The 17,205-nt window shown below is 38.5% G+C and overlaps 1 protein-coding gene across 3 annotated transcripts in view; it reads left to right on the top strand.

Annotated features, from left to right (window-relative positions):
- MAGI2 (membrane associated guanylate kinase, WW and PDZ domain containing 2) overlaps nucleotides 1-17,205 on the top strand; it is a 1,381,189-nt gene that overhangs the window by 1,325,583 nt on the left and 38,401 nt on the right. The window contains exon 22 of one of the 3 annotated variants that reach the window (XM_081288534.1): nucleotides 1,409-1,497. The exons of the other annotated variants lie outside the window; for them this stretch is intronic. Coding sequence (XP_081144660.1) covers nucleotides 1,409-1,497 — 89 coding nt within the window. The remainder of the gene's footprint in view (nucleotides 1-1,408; nucleotides 1,498-17,205) is intronic. 3 annotated transcript variants of the gene reach the window in all.

Raw genomic sequence — 17,205 nt, forward strand, 5'->3', positions numbered from 1 at the left:
CAACTATTTCTTTCCACCATGTTCTGAGCCCTTTTATTTGACCTTCTGGGTATAAGGTTTCCCAGCACTCTATCTTTCAAGCCCAGTAAATGCCATGTTTAAAACCAAATGAGAGACTTCTCTGTGTGACACTAAACAGCTTGATCATTTTCTCACAAAATTACTTGCATCTTGGCAGGGCTAAATGGTAAACTCAATTAATAAATCCTAAAATTTAATTTCCACGTGTGACATTCATTGTGAAGCATTCCCTCCCTTGCCACAGGGAGTTCTCCTCCCTTTTAACCAGAGGCATTAGGTCTCCCACTGTGTTCTTCCTTAACTCAAACATGCACCAGCACCATCAGAGGAAAAAGACCCCTGGGGAACCATCCAAAATCAGTGTGGAGTCCTAGTCCATTCTGCACCTTAAAGCCATATATACAGGACACATGTGGAACAAGTCGAGTCTAAGGGGGGGGCGGAGAGTTTCATTTGTGTACACTGGCAAAGAGGGAATCAGGCCTCCACATGTCTGAGCTGCTGGATCAAGTGTTCCTCACAATGAGCACATGCTCCCTGACCTCACACTGTGTGGCCCTGAGAGCAGGGTAGCAGGTGTAGCAGGACCAGTTATTGCCTATACTAGGGGTCTTGTCTCTTGGAGATTGTTGACCTAGATATTCCAGAATTTTTAGTGTCTATCTTTGTATAGGTAAAGGACAGTCGTCCATCAACTAAGCCAGACATAATCCAAGAGGTTTTAGTTAGTTCCAGCGATGCTAAGAGGTTGATTTCAAAGCACAGTTCAGATCAGGTAAGTACAGCAGAGTGGAACAGGCAAGACATGGCTGTCATTCTCTTTAGCTTTATTTTTTTTTCCTGGAAAGCAATTACACCCAGCTAGTCAACTGTGAACTTTGAATATAAGTAAGCAGAATGTTAGAGGTAAGGGGAACTATAAGAATTTATGAGATTATTAGACAAAACATGAATGTAAACATAGAGATACCATGTCATTATTTTAGAATTTTTTAAAATTTAGAAATGATTACTGATTCTCAAATGACAGCTGATAATGCTAAAACATCTCATTGTTACAAGAAATTCTTATAAGAATTCTGGCATTACCATTTCAAATTTTATTAATAGTTGTGCCTCCCTAAAAGCACCTCAGGATGCCCTCCGTGTTTTAAGAAAATTCTACTTTAGAAATACACATGTAGCTCAGTCTTTCACTAATTTCACTTGCTGCATGCTTGACAGGATTAGCTTTACTTAAAGTCTTTATTCTTACTACCTAGATAATTTTTATTCAACTTCTCTAAACATACTAAGCAATCTTGATTCTAACAGTAATAATATATCTTTGTCACTGGTTCTGTTAATTCTAATGATTGGTCCTAGGCTGTTCCTCCCCTTCCTTTAGGAATGGTACCTTCCAGTCTCTCCATGTGCATGAAAAGTGACAAGCATGGGTCCCCATATTTCTACTTATTGGGCCACCCTAAAGACACGGTTTGTAAAATCTGCATGAATATTATCTTTCTTCTAATGAGCTTTGGTTTTGCATATGTTTTTAACTGGTGTATGATGCTTTCTCTTTCATAGTAGCTTGTCTAATTACTGCTAGAGTTCTGGAAGATATTTATAACAGAGACCTTATAAGAGACAAGGATGGGATTTGTGAGATCATGAGAATTTGAGATGCACTGAATTCTAGAGGGACCAGCCCAGCCTGGACCCAGCAGGACCCAAGGCATGGGGAGAGAACAATGGGAGCTAAACTCTAAGTTCTTTTCCACATGGTTCAAAAAATGTCCCCTGGGCTTCAATGCAGATACCTCAGTTTAGTTCCTCTCAGCTCAAGTACAGACAGCTCCAACCTAAATCACCCTTTTTGCCCCAGACAAAAAGAACCACAGTCAGCATCCCTAAGAACACTGAACTCCAGGTGGCCTCATGGGTACTTCCCAGCCTGCTTTGTGTCAGTAATCCAGTCAGTACCGTCATCTCATCTTCCTTCCTCCATACTCAGTGATGTGCCAAGTTTAAGAGGAAAATTTTTTTTTGTTCTAAAAAGAGTCCATTTGTGACTATGTTTTCAAAGTTGTATATCCAAACAGTATTCCCCATTATTTCAAAGTAGATATTCCCAGGTATTGGCAATATTTCATTTTAATATGAGGTTAAAAAAATCTTAAGAAGAAATATCCCACATATATTAGAACAGAAGTTTGATGGTAGCCTTGAAACTATGATTCAAGCAACTTTTTACCCCAAATACATTAGCAAAGGAGCCCACTTTCCACTGCCCAGTCCTACAGTGGCATGCGGCTACTGCCATACTTTACCTGGAATGATATTCTTAAATGTCAGTTTGGCTTTTGAACAGAAACTGAAACTCATGCTCAGTCTCCACAGTTAGCCATGTAAATATGAATCAAACTGACACATTTCTCAATTCTGATTTGATTATCCCCTACTCACACTGTCACAACCACCGCTAAGCATCTCCCCACCAAATTCTTTTAAGCTAGCTCTATAAATTTTTTCTGAAACATATTTTGCAATTGTTAATGATCTTGCTAATTATCATTACCATTCAGGATTGACTTAAATTTTACACGAAAGACAATATTATTCACTCAGGGAATTATTTAATTGGTCTACTGCTAAACATTTCCTTATCGAATAGTTTTATGCTGATATAATTATCTATACACACACATACCCTGTCACAGTCATTCCTTGAAAATGTCTACAAAAACAAATTTTAATTGTATCAGTTCTCTAAAGTATCTCTCAAGGATAGCTTATTGATTGAGGTAAAGCTAACTTAGGGCCTAAAGGAAAATGTTGCAATGTGTTAGAAAAAGTATAAAGCCATGGAATGATTATTGTGAAAATCTAGTCCAGTGACAATAATTTAAAGGGGTATGTTTTTCTGCTTCTAACAAACAACAACAAAAAAAGACTGTTTTGCTGTATGATTGACTTTGTCTGTAATCCAATGAGGATGAAGAGGCCAGAATCAGCTCCCTGGAGTCTGAGAGAGAGAGAGAGAAAGAGAGAGAGAGAGAGAGAGAGAGAGAGAGAGAGAGAGAGAGAGAGAGAGAGAGAGAGAGAGAAATGACTCTTTGTGGTTTCAGTCCAGTTCTGCAAATCTATCAAGTGCCTCCTGTGTCCCCAGGCATGATCTCAGTACTAGGGATATAAAGATTAACAGGCAAGACTCTGCCATGTACACCCACAAGCTGGTAGGAGTGACAGGAAGAAAATCAGGCATTGGAACAAATATTAATAGTGTTGGCAAAAGGTGATAAGAACCCAAAGTAGGTGGTATACTAAATCTGCTTAGCAGAGTTAAAGAATGTTCTACCCAAGAGGGTAGTATGGACCTTGAGTGACAAGTCTGATTTCACCTGGCTGAACAAGACATAAGGCAGTTTCCAAGCAGAGGAAACGGCTAACACAAAGTCAGGGGAACGTGTTCAAAACAGCTGCAGCATAAGCTAGATGAGAAAGAGGAGCAGATAAAAGGAAAGAAGCTCTACTTGAAAATCCTTCTGGGGCTGGGTATTGCTCAGTGGTAGAACATGTGTTTAGCATGCACAAGGCTCTGGGTTCAATCCCCAGCCACAACAGTGGGGGTAAAAGTCTTCCTTCAATAAGCAAAGGAATTCAAAGTTTATATAATCAAATGTCATCAGAAAATGTTTTAAATGAGAAGGTACAAATATCTATATTTAGAAATCTACCTCAGTAATATTTAAGATAGGTTTATTAGGAAAATATAGTTAAAATGTTACAGCAAAAGTTGAGGCAAATGATGTGTAGGCCAGAATTAAGGAAGTGAGAGTGGAAACAACCCAGTGGGGTGGATTTGGGAACTATTTCAGACATTTCACTGATGGAAGCACTGAACTTGTAAGTAACGACAGTGAAGGAGAGAGAGAGTCAGAAAGGTAATGAGGTTAGTTTTGGACTTGTCAAGTTTCGGGTACCTGAAGGACACTTATGTGAGACAGCCCAGAAACAGGGCACTTGAGTGTAGCTCTCAGGAGGTGGAGCTAGAGCATCTGGGGATTCCAGAAAGGACAGCTGGATCTATGAGTGGGGATGAGCTCCTCCAGAGAGGTCACACAGTGTACAGAGAGCCCAGTGACAGTTACATTTAAATGGCAAGTAGGAGAAGATGGCAAAGATCAGGAGAGGGCTGTGTTCCTAAACAGTACCCATTTTTTTCCACCACACAGTATGCTGATAGCTGAGATCATGCATTTTGCAACAGAGAAAGAAAGTTTATTTTCAAGTCAGGTAGGAGGCCCAAGACTCAAATCCCCCTCCCAAGGGTAAGCTTTGGGCATATTTATGTGATAATTAATCAGGGTGATTTAAGGCATGGGAAAGGTGATCTGGGTGAGGTAGTCCATATACACATGTAATCAATCTTTATGGCTCTTCATGGGAAGCATATTCAGAAAATGGTGGAATTGGTATCATCTGAGGGTGGGGTTTTCAGCTTTTGATGTCAAAAGGTCACCAATCAGACACTTGTGGGGGACCAAGTGAAGAGTCAGTGGTTTCAATAAAAGTGCCCTTCAAGTCCCTGAAAAGTAACCTACAGAGAGCCATTATCATCACAACCCACACGTCAGAGGCGCTACCTACAGATAAAGTTAGTGAGAGGCTAATAATACATTGCTCGACTATGTGACCTCCAAAACTGACCATTTTTAAATAAGTCAATGAAAAGCAACTGAAGCTAGAGAGTTTATTCAGGTTTTTAATCAGCTTCAGCAGTCTGAGAGGTAGGAAGAGAAGGAGAATGTATGGAAGGCAGAGAGAAGGCTTCAGGGAGGCTGCAAGGAGAATTGCCCACTTACTTAATAAAATGTGGTTGTTCCACCCTGAGATGACTGGTGAAAGGGTTAGACTGGGAGAGGCTGGGAATAGAACCAAGCTTTCCTGCCTGTTTTGCCCAGTGCCAGGTATGTAGTCCTCAAGAAATGATGGCTAGGACTGTGAGTGGGAAATGGCCTTAGCTTTACCTGCCACTCCATGGACCTCACCATAGATCTTTCCCACACCATGCCTCATGTTCTGAGCCACTGAGGGAACCCAGCCCAGCGTGGATACCCACCTCAGATAACTAGGGCTCTTACTGAGCTCCTGTCATGGGAAGCCAGGCCCTGGTTTTTCTGGCTTGTTTTTTCAGAGGACTGGGGTGGTCACAGTACAAAGATGAATAAAACACCATTTCTATCCTAAAGTAACCCTCTGTGTGGAGAATGTTTAAGAAAAACAGAGTGCTCATTATTTATTTTAAAAAGTCTGCCAGGCACAGTGGCACATGCCTGTAATCTCAGTAATCTAGGAGACTGAGACAGGAGAATCACAAGTTCAAAACCAGGCTCAGCAACCTAGTGAGACCCTGTCTCAAAATAAAATATAAAATAGACTGGGAATGTGGCTCAGTGGTTAAGTGAATCCTGGGTTCAATTCCCAGATCCCAGGTAGAAAAATAAAAAGTCTTTGCTGGGTGTAATGGCACATACCTGTAATCCCAGTGATTTGGGATGGCAAGAAGGATTATAAATTCGAAGACACCTTGGCAATTTAGTGAGATCCTGTCTCAAAATTTAAAAACACAAATAAAAAGTACTAGGGATGTGACTCAGTAATTAAGCACCCCTGAGTGCAGTCCCCAGTACAAAAAAGAAACTCTAATCTGAAATCATGTCCTATGTGCTTAAAGTTTCAACATATTCTGAAAACAAGCATGCCTTGTTTTCCAATGATATATTGCATTTTAAAATCTGAATTTCATCAAGGATAAAAAAATGTGAAAATGTCCCCTTAAAGACCACCAGTCTCACCATGTAACAAAATCCAATAACTAATTCTGTTCTCCAGCCCCTTTGGACTCTCTGTGACCACCATCACTATTGGTGAGTGCATCAGCTGCATCCTCTTCCTCTCCAGTTGCTCCTGTAGGACCTCCAACTCTCTTCCCAGTGATATACCCCTTCCCATCCTCTCCTTCATGGATTCACCTGCTCTCATCATTCCACCTGTCACCACTGTGCCCATTACTCTGATATTTGTGATGTTATCTCTTCCTCCCTTCTCCAACTCCATCCCAAGATTTCCAAATCCTGCTGGACACTTTTACCCAGATAACCCCCATTTGTGTATTCAAAATTGTATCCGTGACCTTTCCTCATACAACTACCTATCAAGGGACCATTAGCCCTCATAGTTGCCTGTCTCAAAACCACCTTAACTGACTTCCCCACTCAGATATATACAATGAGTTCCCAAGTTTGAACACTATTTTCCTTTCACATCAACCCTCTCTTCCATTCCTCTGGTCATTCTACCCCAGTTCAGGTTCACTCTCCTGGAACAACTTTCTACCTGTTTTCCCTATGACAGTGGTCAGTCTTCTCTGCTTATTGAGCCACAACAATTGCACTAGAAGATTGCCCACTAAAGAAACATTTCCACAGGCTGGGGCTGTAGCTCAGTGGTAGAGCACTTGCCTCACATGTGTGAGGCACTGGGTTTGATCCTCAACACCACATTAAAAAAATAAATAAATACATAGAAAGATATTATGTCAATTTACAATTTAAAAAAAAAAACAATTTTTTTAAAATTCCACACGAAACAGAAACAAAACAAGACCTAATTAAATCCCCAAAGACATCCCTGATTTGGCCCCATTCTACTTTTCAGTTCCTTATCTCTCACATTATCCTATCAGATATCTGGGCTTCAACTACACTGGAACAACTTTCATTATTCTACATTCTGACTTTCAAGGCTGGGCATATGCTGATCTCCTGGCTTGGAAAACCCTTCCCCAAAGTTTTTCCTCTTTTATGACTGGTGTCAAAGGCTGCCTCTCCATGAATCTTTATTTCCCCAAGTCCATCAATCAGAAGTGGTCTATCTGGCATCTGAAATCTTATCACCCTTCAAAGATCTCTCCTGTTCTCTCCTCACTTCCTATTTTACAACATCCTTATCAATATTTGCATATTTCCTTTTTCTTAAGGAATTCAAACTCCTGGAGGACAAGGACTTTATGTTATTAGCCTAGGTTTGTTTGGTTTTTTAAATATTGTTTTAGCGATTGATGGACCTTTATTTTTATTCATTTATTTAATATGGTGCTGAGAATTGAACCCAATGCCTTACACATGCTAGGCAAGTGCTCTACCACTGAGTCACAAACCCCAGCCCAGCCTCTTAATACAAGGCTTTACAGGTTCAGAAAAACCAGAGTGAATAAAGAAGTGAATGAATAAACATCTTGCAGCATCACAAAGTAATCATTCTGATGGAAGTTTCAATATAGGTTTTAATTTTTTTTTTTTTTAGTTTTAGATGGACACAATACCTTTATTTTACTTAATTATTTGTATGTGGTACTGAGGATCGAACCCAGTGCTTCACACATCACACATGCTAGGCAAGCAATCTACCACTGAGCTACAACCCCCTCAATATAGGTCTTTCTTAAAATAGTTGAAGAAGATACAAGATTAATGATTCCAGTTTCTACTGACCCTCTCAACCTCAACCTAATCCAGAAGCATGTTTTTTTTTTCTTTTTCATTTTCAAATTTATTTGATCTTTTGGCTGGGGCTATAGCTCAGTTGGTACAGTGCTTGCCTCACATGCACAAAGCCCTGGGTTCAATCCACAGCACCATAAAAAAATTATTTTTGTTATAATTATTGACACATTAATTGTACAGATTAATAGAATTCACTGTGATATATTTATATGTGCATGCATGGTACACTTATCATGTCCATCCACCCTTCATTTACCCTTGTTTCTCTCCTCCTAGCATCCTTCCCAGTCCCTAGTAAATTCTTCTTCTATTTTCAGACACCATTATTTTTTATTTTCCAGTTCCCACATATGAGAGATAACAAGTGATACTTGTCTGTGTCTGGCTTATTTCATTTAACATGATATCCTCCAGGTCCATCCAATTTCCTACAAGTGTCAGGATTTTATTCTTTAGGCCTGAATAATAATCCAATGTGTATATATACCACACTTTCTTTAGCCATGCATCCATTCATTGTTGACAAGTACATAGGCTAATTTCATATCTTAGCTATTGTGAATAGTGATGCAAAAAAATGTGTATGCAAAAAATATATCATTTTTATGCTGACTTCATATACAATGTATGCCCATCGACAGGATAACTAGATCAGATGGAAGTTCTATCTTTAGATTTTTGAGGAACCTCTACATTGTTTTCATAGCTGAACTAATTTAAATTCCCAACAACATTGTATAAGGGTTCCTTTTTCTCCATATTCTCACCAGCATTTGGTTTGTTTTTTGTTTCCTTTTAGGTATTGCAATTGGGGTCAGATGAAATTTCAGCTTTAAATTGCATTTCCCTGATGGCTAATGATAGTAATCTAAATATAGTATTTCTCATGTATTTACTGGCCATTTGTATTTCTTTTGAGAAGTGTCTATTCAGATCACTTTCCTATTTTTTGATTGGAATACTTGTAATTTTTGTTAAGTTTTTTGAATACTTTATGTACTAACTCTCTGTTAGAGGAATAGTAGGCTAACATTTTCTCCTGTTTTGTGGTTGAGACAACCTATCACTCTATCAATTGTTCCCTTTACTGTGCAGAAGCTCTTGTTTGATGTAATCCCATTTGTCCATTTTGACTTTTGTTTTCTGTGCTATTGGAGTCCTATCCAGAAAATCATTGCCTGTACCAATACCTAGAAGTGTTTCACTTACATTGTCCTTCAGTAGTTTTAAAGTTTCAGATCTTACAGTAAGGTCATTGATTCATGTTGAGTTGAGTTTTGTATGGGGTTAGAGAGGTTACAAGCTTCGACTTCTGCATGTGGATATCCAGCTTTCCCAGCACCATCTGTTAAAGAGGCTGTCTTTTTTCCAATGTATATTTTGGCATCTTTGTTGGCGATCAGTTGACTACAGGTATGTGGGTTTATTTCTGGATTCTCTATTCTATTCCACTGGTCTATATGTCTTCTTATGCCAATACTATGCTGTTTTTGTCACTGTGGCTCTATAGTATATCTTGAAATCAGTATTCTGATGTCTCTGCCTTTGCTCTTTTTGCTCAAGATTGCTTTGACTATGCAAGGTCTTTGGTGCATGCTTACAAATTTTAAGATTGTTTTTTCTAATTCTGTGAAGAATGTCATTGATATTTTGCTGAGGATTACATTGAATCTAGAGATCACTTTCAGTAAGATGAACATCTTAACAATATTAATTCTTTCAATCCATGAACATGGGAGGTCTTTCCATCTTTTAGTGTCTTCTCAATTCCTTCTTCAGTGTTTGGTAATTTTTTTTGTAGACGTCTTTCACATGCTTAGTTGAGATTATTTTTAGATATTTTATATCTTTGGGGATTATCATGGATGGAACTGTTTTGATGATTTCTTTCTCAGCAAATTCATTATTAATGTGTAGAAAAGTCACTGATTTTTGTCCATTGATTTTATGTCCTGATTTTGTCCTGAATTCATTTATCAGTTCTAAAAGTTTTCAAATGGAGACTTTAGGTTTTTCCATATATAGAATCATATCATTTGTAAATAGGGATAATTTGATTTCCTCCTTTCCTACTTGTATGCTTTTTTTCTTACCTAATTGCTCCGGTTAAAATTTCTTACAGCATATTGAATAAGAATAGTGAGAGTGGACACCCTTTTCTTGTCTCCCATCTTAGAGGAAATGTTTTCAGTATTTCCCCAATCAGTACAATGCTGACTATGGGTTTGAGGTAAGATCCTTAACTTGGTTTAGAGCTTTTAACATGAAGGGATACTGAATTTTTACCAAATGTCTGTTCTGCATCTATTGAGCTAATCATGTGATGTTCATTCTTTTTGTGAGATGTATTATATTTATTGATTTGTTTATGTTGAACTGTTCTTATATTCCTGAAATAAAACCAATTGGATCATGGTGTCTGATCTTTTTGATGTGCTGCTGAATTTGATTTGCAAAGGTTTTGTTGAGTATTTTTGCATCTGTATTCACCAGGGATACTGGCCTACAGCTTCCTTTTCTGTTGTGCCCTTATCAAGTTTTGATAATAGGGTAATGCAGGTCTAATAAAATGAGTTTGGAAGGGTTGCCTCTCTTTCAAGTCTATGAAAAAATTTGAGATGAAATGAATTGGTGTTAATTCTTTAAAATTCAGCGGTGAAGCCTGGGCTTTTCTTTATTAGGTGGTTTTTTTGTTACTGATTCAATGACATTTCTTGTTCTTGGTTTAATCAGGTTTTTTACATCCTCTTGGTCTAATTTTGTAGGTCATATGTGTCAAGAAGTTTGATCATTTCTTCTAGATTTTCTAATTTAGTAGTATTATTTTCAAAATAATCCCTAACAATCCTTTGAGTTTCTACAATATACATTGTAATGTTTCCTTCTTCATCTCCCATTTTATTTATCTGGGTATATTTAATTTATTTCTGCTCTAATCTTTATTATTTCCTTGCTTTTACTAATTTCGGATATTGTTCTTTCTTGTTTTCTGAGACCTTGAGAGGCATCATTAGGTTATTTATTTTAAATCTAGTTTTTAAATGTATGCTATAAACTTTGCTCTTAATGCTGCTTTGCTGTATTCCACAGGTTTTGGTATGTTTTGTTCCCATTTTCACTTGTTTTAAGGAATTTATAAACTTCTTTCTGACTTCCTCTATGATCCACTGTTTGTTCAAAAGTGTGTTGATCAGTCTCCATCTATTTGTGTAATTAATGTAGCTTTTCTGTTTATTTCTAGTTGCATTCCCATGTGATCAGAAAAGATACAGGATATGATTTCAATTTTTTTAAATTTGTTAAGACTTGTTTTATGGACTTATATATGGTCTATTTTAGAAAAAGAATGTTGAGTTTATTTCCAGCTGGGCATGATAGTCAGAGTGGGAGAGAGACCACTGTCTCTGCAGATCATGCAAGAGTGGGGACACTGTAGCATTTAGGCAGGTGTGGTGTAGGTAGCAGAGGGTGGAATATGCAGCCTGTGTGTTACCTCCACTATGGGAATGGTGGTTCCTATCAGGTGATAGGAGTTTCCTCAGGCACTAACATTGGCTGTTACTTGAATGGCTCTCTGATATTGGCTGCTCCAGCAATGGTGAGGACTCCAAAGCATTTGTCATCTAATTAGACACAGGTCCAGGTCCAGGTATGGGTGCTTCATGGGCAAAGACAAGGGTAGGAATCATAGCACCCCACTTTGTGGCCCTCATACCCACTCTCATCAGCAGTGCATGATCAGAAAAGGTATGGGGACCACCAGTACAGGGAACCCCACCTATATGCAGATGCAGGAATAATTGTTAATTCCCTTGCTAGTACCATGGACATGTCCACCCAGAAGCAAGACGTCACCCCTCACCCCCCACACCTAGGTATGCATGCCTATGGGCAGGGACTTTTCCCCCACCCCCATTCTTCAGTTGTAGTGACCACGGGAATGGGTTGCATCTACAGCTGGGTAAAATTACTCTTGACTGAGGTATTGGCAGGAGGGAAATGAAACACAGCCATCACTAGACAAAGTTTCTCCCAGACCTTCTGAGGCTATGTGCCTCAGGTGGGCTGCAGCCAGGGCTGTAGTAATGATGTTCATGTCTGCTCCAGTACACCCTGTAGGCACCCTCTCCCAAACACAGTGCTGGGAGAAGGATTGAGAACAGGTAACCATCCTCAGTCCTGGCACCATGGGAAACCACACACAACTGGCCACACACTCAGTCTCAGAGGGCAGGCTTCCTGAACCCTCAGTTCTAGAGAGAGCGCACCCTCCACTCCCATCCTGTAGTGTGTAGCATTCTTTATGGTTTATATCAGTCACACCACTGAGGCTCAGGAGGTAGCCACCTGTCAAGCCAAAGCAGGGGATTATGCCTGGGGTCCTGGAGAGAGGAATAATGGGGGCTTCTGACCACTGAAGCAGTCTAAATTCAGACAGTAGGTCCCCTCTTTATAATGGCTCTGGGCCACAACACTGGGATTTGCTAGGAGATGAAGTGAATTCCTTTGACAAAGCCAGACACAATAGTGCAGATTTCAGGCCTCTGGTCTACTTAGGCTGTAAGCCTGTAAGGAATGCAAAACTTCCCCACAGCTAGGATTGCCAGTATCTGTACTGATCCACTTTGCTGAGACTATCTTTAACCTTTCCCCTGCAGAGAGGAGAATTCCCCTCTCCCTCCCCGCTGTGGAGCCCAGGTGGCTAGAGATGGACATTTTGTTTCTCTTGTTCTAATGCTGTCCCAGGTCTCTGTATTTCACAAGTCTTCTGTTTGTCTAGTATAGAATTCCAGTGTTCTCCCACAGTTGCTCACCTGTTGTTACACACCTGTTGCTTTGGTTCTTTGTGGAGAAGCAGTTGCCTCTATGCGGCCATCTTGCCTCTCAGCTTTATTCCTTAACAGATATCTTCCTGTCTGTCCACTTATTTCTTGTAAAGTATCTCTTTGTATTAAAAGTTAAGTGAAGGAAAACTGGCTAATTGAATGTTCCAGGTAACTGTTTCAGGATCATCTAAGTTATATTGTTTCTGTGAAGCGTTTCTCTCAAATTGTAGTTTGGGACGTATGTTGACAGCTCAGAATGTAATGCAATGTGCCAGGGCTACTTCTGGGCTACAGAAATGCTGTGTGTAGCTCAGTTTCCTGGAGACTTGGAGCAATAGGGACTTGCAAGAAGGAGCTAATGTTAGGTCTGTCTGAGCAGAATTCTGTGTCTGCCTTCCTGCTATGCCTTCTGGGTCTATAACAAGTTCAACCAAATGCACCTCTTGTCAGGACATGGTTTGTTGTTGTGGGACTTGCAGGAATAAAATGTGACAGTGTTCTTTCCCCCAAACGCGCCCCTCAGGGAGTTCTCCCTCTCACCAAAGAGTCAAAAAAAAAAAAAAAAAAAAAAAACTTGAAGCAAGACAGTACCAATCAGAATGATAAGTGATTTTGAGATTAGAGGAGGAAATCATGACTATAGTAGTCAAGGCTCCATGGAGGAAAGTGGTCTTGAGATACCCTTGAGAAACCACTGGGGTTGGGATTGTTAGAGAGAAGGGCAAAGGGTTCTGCAATTCAAAATGACTATAGAATGTTGTGAGAAATTATTTTGAACCAAGTAGTAAATGATATGGCCATAGGATTCCTACAGAAAAGCAAGGGGAAGAGAAATGCAAAAACTTGGAATGCTTAGAAGAGGCCAGTATCTGGGAAATAAGGGGTCAAGGAAGATTCTCACACATCATACCACAATGGCCAAGGAGAACCTTAGGGGTGACGGAAACATTTTTGGAAAGGGTTTTCAATCATAGCTACCCATTAGAATCACCTTACAAAATTTGAAATAGACCCATAAAGCTTCCTTCCCACACCAATTAAACTAGAATTTAGGGGTAGGAGGCTGCAGGCAGAGAAATACATCTCTTGTTGCTAATGTATCCCAGGTCAATAGAATGAGCAGACACAGTTGAGAACCATGGGACAACAATACATCAGACAAATATTACAATAACCTAGGAAATGCAGGAATGGGATATTGAGGCACTAGAAACAATAGAGTGATATTCAGGAGAATTTGCAATAGCAAGAGTCTGGAAAAAGTAAGATTTAGTGACTGGTGATATAAAGGAAATAAAAGAATTCCAAAAAATGTCCCCAGGTTGGGTCCTGAGTATTTTAGAAAGTGGCAGAACCATTGGCAGTTGGGAGGGAGGAAGAAGGAAAATTCAAAAGTGATGCTGTTAAATAACTTAGAGTTCTTTAAGAACTACTAGCTTCTTTGGGTATCAATTTTCTCAACTATATGATGCCTTAGTTCTTTTCAAATGCTAAAATTGAGATTACTATGAGTGATCTAATTTAGGAATATGAGAAAACATGGTATTTTCAGATGTCTATGGACATTCAAATGTAGTTCACTACAAGCAACTGCATCAATCTCCTATGTAAGCAGCAGGTGAAACAAAAGGTGAATGGGGTCCCCAGGAGAGAGGGCGGCTGGAAAAGGAGAGTAAGAACAGGAGTTACCTAGTTGCCTATTCCATGTTCTGTGTCACCTCCCTAATACCTGGGACAGGTCAGCAGTGATTTAGAAGGTACTTCCCATCATGCCTCGACTTTAATGTGTAGACCCAATCATTTTACTAGGAACACTTGGAGTTGCTTTCATACACTAAGTTTTTCTACTCATTCCTGAAAATCGATTTTAATGCATTTTAAGTGATATATCAAAACATAAAAGTGTACATATTAATGGAATATTATATAATATTTTAATATGTATATTATATAATGTTCATATCTGGTTACACATATCTCAAACATTTATCTTTTTTTAATTTATTTTTTATTTTTTTGTTTTGCTTACTGCTCTTTTCCATTTTTTTTCTTTTTTTTTATTGATTGTTCAAAACATTACAGAGCTCATGATATATCATCTTTCATACATTAGACTCATTTGGGTTTTGAACTCCCATTTTTACCCCAAATACAGATTGCAGAATCACAACTGTTACATACTCACATTATTACATAATGGCTTATTAGTGACTGTTGTATTCTGCTACCTTTCCTATCCCCTACTATCCCAAACATTTATCATTTTATCATGAAAACTTTGAAAATCTTTCTAGCATTTTGCCAAAGTACAGTACAGTATGTTATTAGTATCTAGAGTTAACCTATGGTTCAGTTGCACACCAGAACTTCCTGCCCCTACCTAACTGTATTCATTGATCCACCTTGCCCCATTCTTTGCCCCACCCCCAGACTCTAGTAACCACCATTCTACTCTCAGCTTTTATAAGATCAATAGTTTTTAGGTTTCATGTGAGTGACAGCATGTGATACTCTTTCTGTGCCTGGCTTATTTCACATAACATAATGACCTCCAGTTTCATCCATCTTGGCACAAGTGACAGGATTTCATATGTATCACCTTTACTTCATCACTCATCAGGTGAAAGGCCTTTAGGTTGTTCCTATTTCTTGGCTACTATGAATAGTGCTGGAGTGAACATAGGAGTGCAGATGTCTCTGAAATTCTGATTTCATTTCTTTGGATGCGCATCCAGTAGTGGGAGTGCTGAATCATATGGTAGTTCTATTTTTAATTTTTTTGAGGAACCTCTATACTGTTTTCCTTTACGGCTGTACTAATTTACATCCCCACCAAGGGTGTGCAAGGGTTCTCGTTCACTACATCCTCTCTAGCGCTTGTTATCTTTAGGCTTTTTGATAATATCCATTTTTACTGGGGTGAGGTGACACCTCATTATGATTGTGATTTGCATTCCCCTGATGATGAGGATGTTGAGCCTGTTTTCTTATATCATTGCCCATTTGTATGTCTTCTCTTGACAAATGTCTATTTAGATCTGTTACCCATTTTTTAATCAGGTCATTTGTGAGTTGGGGGGGTTGTTTTTGTTTTGTTTTATATTGTTGTTTTGCTTTATTCCTAGAGTTCCTTATATATTTTGGATATAAGCCCCTTGTCACATGTATTGTTTGCAAATATTTTCTCACATTCTTCACTCTGTTGACTGTTATCCTATGCTGTGCAGAAGCTTTTGAGTGCAATGTAATCTCAATTGTCTGTTTTTCATTTCCTGTGTTTTAAAGTTTTGTCCCAAAACATCCTTGCCCATCTCAATGTCCTGAAGCATTTCCCTGTTTTCTTATAGTAGTTTCATAGTCTGAGGTCTTATATTTAAATTCATTATTAGTTGATGTTTGTAACAGGTAAGAGATAGGCATTGAGTTTCATTCTTCTACCTGTAATATCTAATTTTCCCAGCACTGTTTATTAAAAGACGGTCCTTTTTCAGAGCATCTTTGTTGAAAATCAGTTGGTTGTAGATATGTGGCTTACTTCCAGGCTCTCTGTTGTTCTATTTGTCTGTGTGTCTGTTTTTATAACAATACTCTGCTGCTTTTACTACAGCTTTGCAGTATGTTTTTAAATTAGTAATTCTAATACCTCTCTTTCTTGGTTCTTTTTGCTCAAGATGGTTTTGACTATTTGAGGTTTTTTGTGGTTCCTACAAATTTTAGAATTATTTTTTTTCTAGTTCTGTGAGGAATGTCATGGTATTTTGATAGAGATTGCATTGAATCTGTAGATCACTTTGGTTAGGATGGACATTTTAACAATATTGATTCTTCTAACCCATGAACACAGGATATCTTTCCACTTTTTTGTGTCCTGTTCTAATTTCTTTTATCGATGTTTTATAATTTTCATTGTAGAGATCTTTCACCTTTTTTGTTAAATTTATTCTTAAGTATATTTTTTATAGTCCTTGTAAATGTGATTGCCTTCTTGAGCTCTTTTTTAGATAATTTGCTTTATATTGATTTTGTATCCTGCCACTTTGCTGAATTTATTACTTCTAAAGGTTTCTGTTGGCACCTTGGGGGATTTTCTATATAATATCGTGTCATCTGCAAACAGTAATAATTTGACTTCTTTTCCAAACAGGGTGCACTTTATTTCTCCTCTTGCCTGATTGCTCTGGCTGGTACTTCCAGTTTTACACCTTCTCATGTTTTCTCCTTAGTCATTAATGTCATTTTCTTTCAGTTTGAAAAACAGATCTGGTGGTGATAGATTCCCTTGGCTTTTGTTTGTCTGGCCATGTTTTTATCTCTTCTTCATTTCTGAAGGATAACCTTGTTGAGTACAATATTCTCAGTTGACAGTTTTTTTTCCTACAGTAATATGAAAATATCATATTATTCTCCCCTAGCCTGTAAGGTTTCTGCTGAGAAGTAAGCTGTCAGGTGAATTGGGACAATCCTGTGTTATTCTTTTTTTTCCTTGTCTTGATAGTCTTTTTCTTTGACCTTTGAAAGCTTGATTTTAAGATGTCTTGGGGTATACTTGTTGAGTTCAATTTAGTGATCTTAGACCTTCCTATACCCAGATAATTTGTATCCTTCTTTAGGTTTGATTTCTTTGAATAAGCTTTCTACCCATTTGGCATTTTCAAGCCCCTCTAAACCCCAGTAACCTGAATTTGCTCTTAGAATGCTATACCTAAGTTTCTGTACACTTTTATTCTTATTTCCCCTCTGGATATTTTCAAATTGCTGGTCTTTAAGTGCACTAATTCTTTTTTTCTGTTTGATCTGTCCTGCCACTG

Source organism: Spermophilus citellus (genome assembly GCF_964194105.1).
Source record: "Spermophilus citellus genome assembly, chromosome: 3".
Lineage (NCBI taxonomy): Eukaryota > Metazoa > Chordata > Mammalia > Rodentia > Sciuridae > Spermophilus > Spermophilus citellus.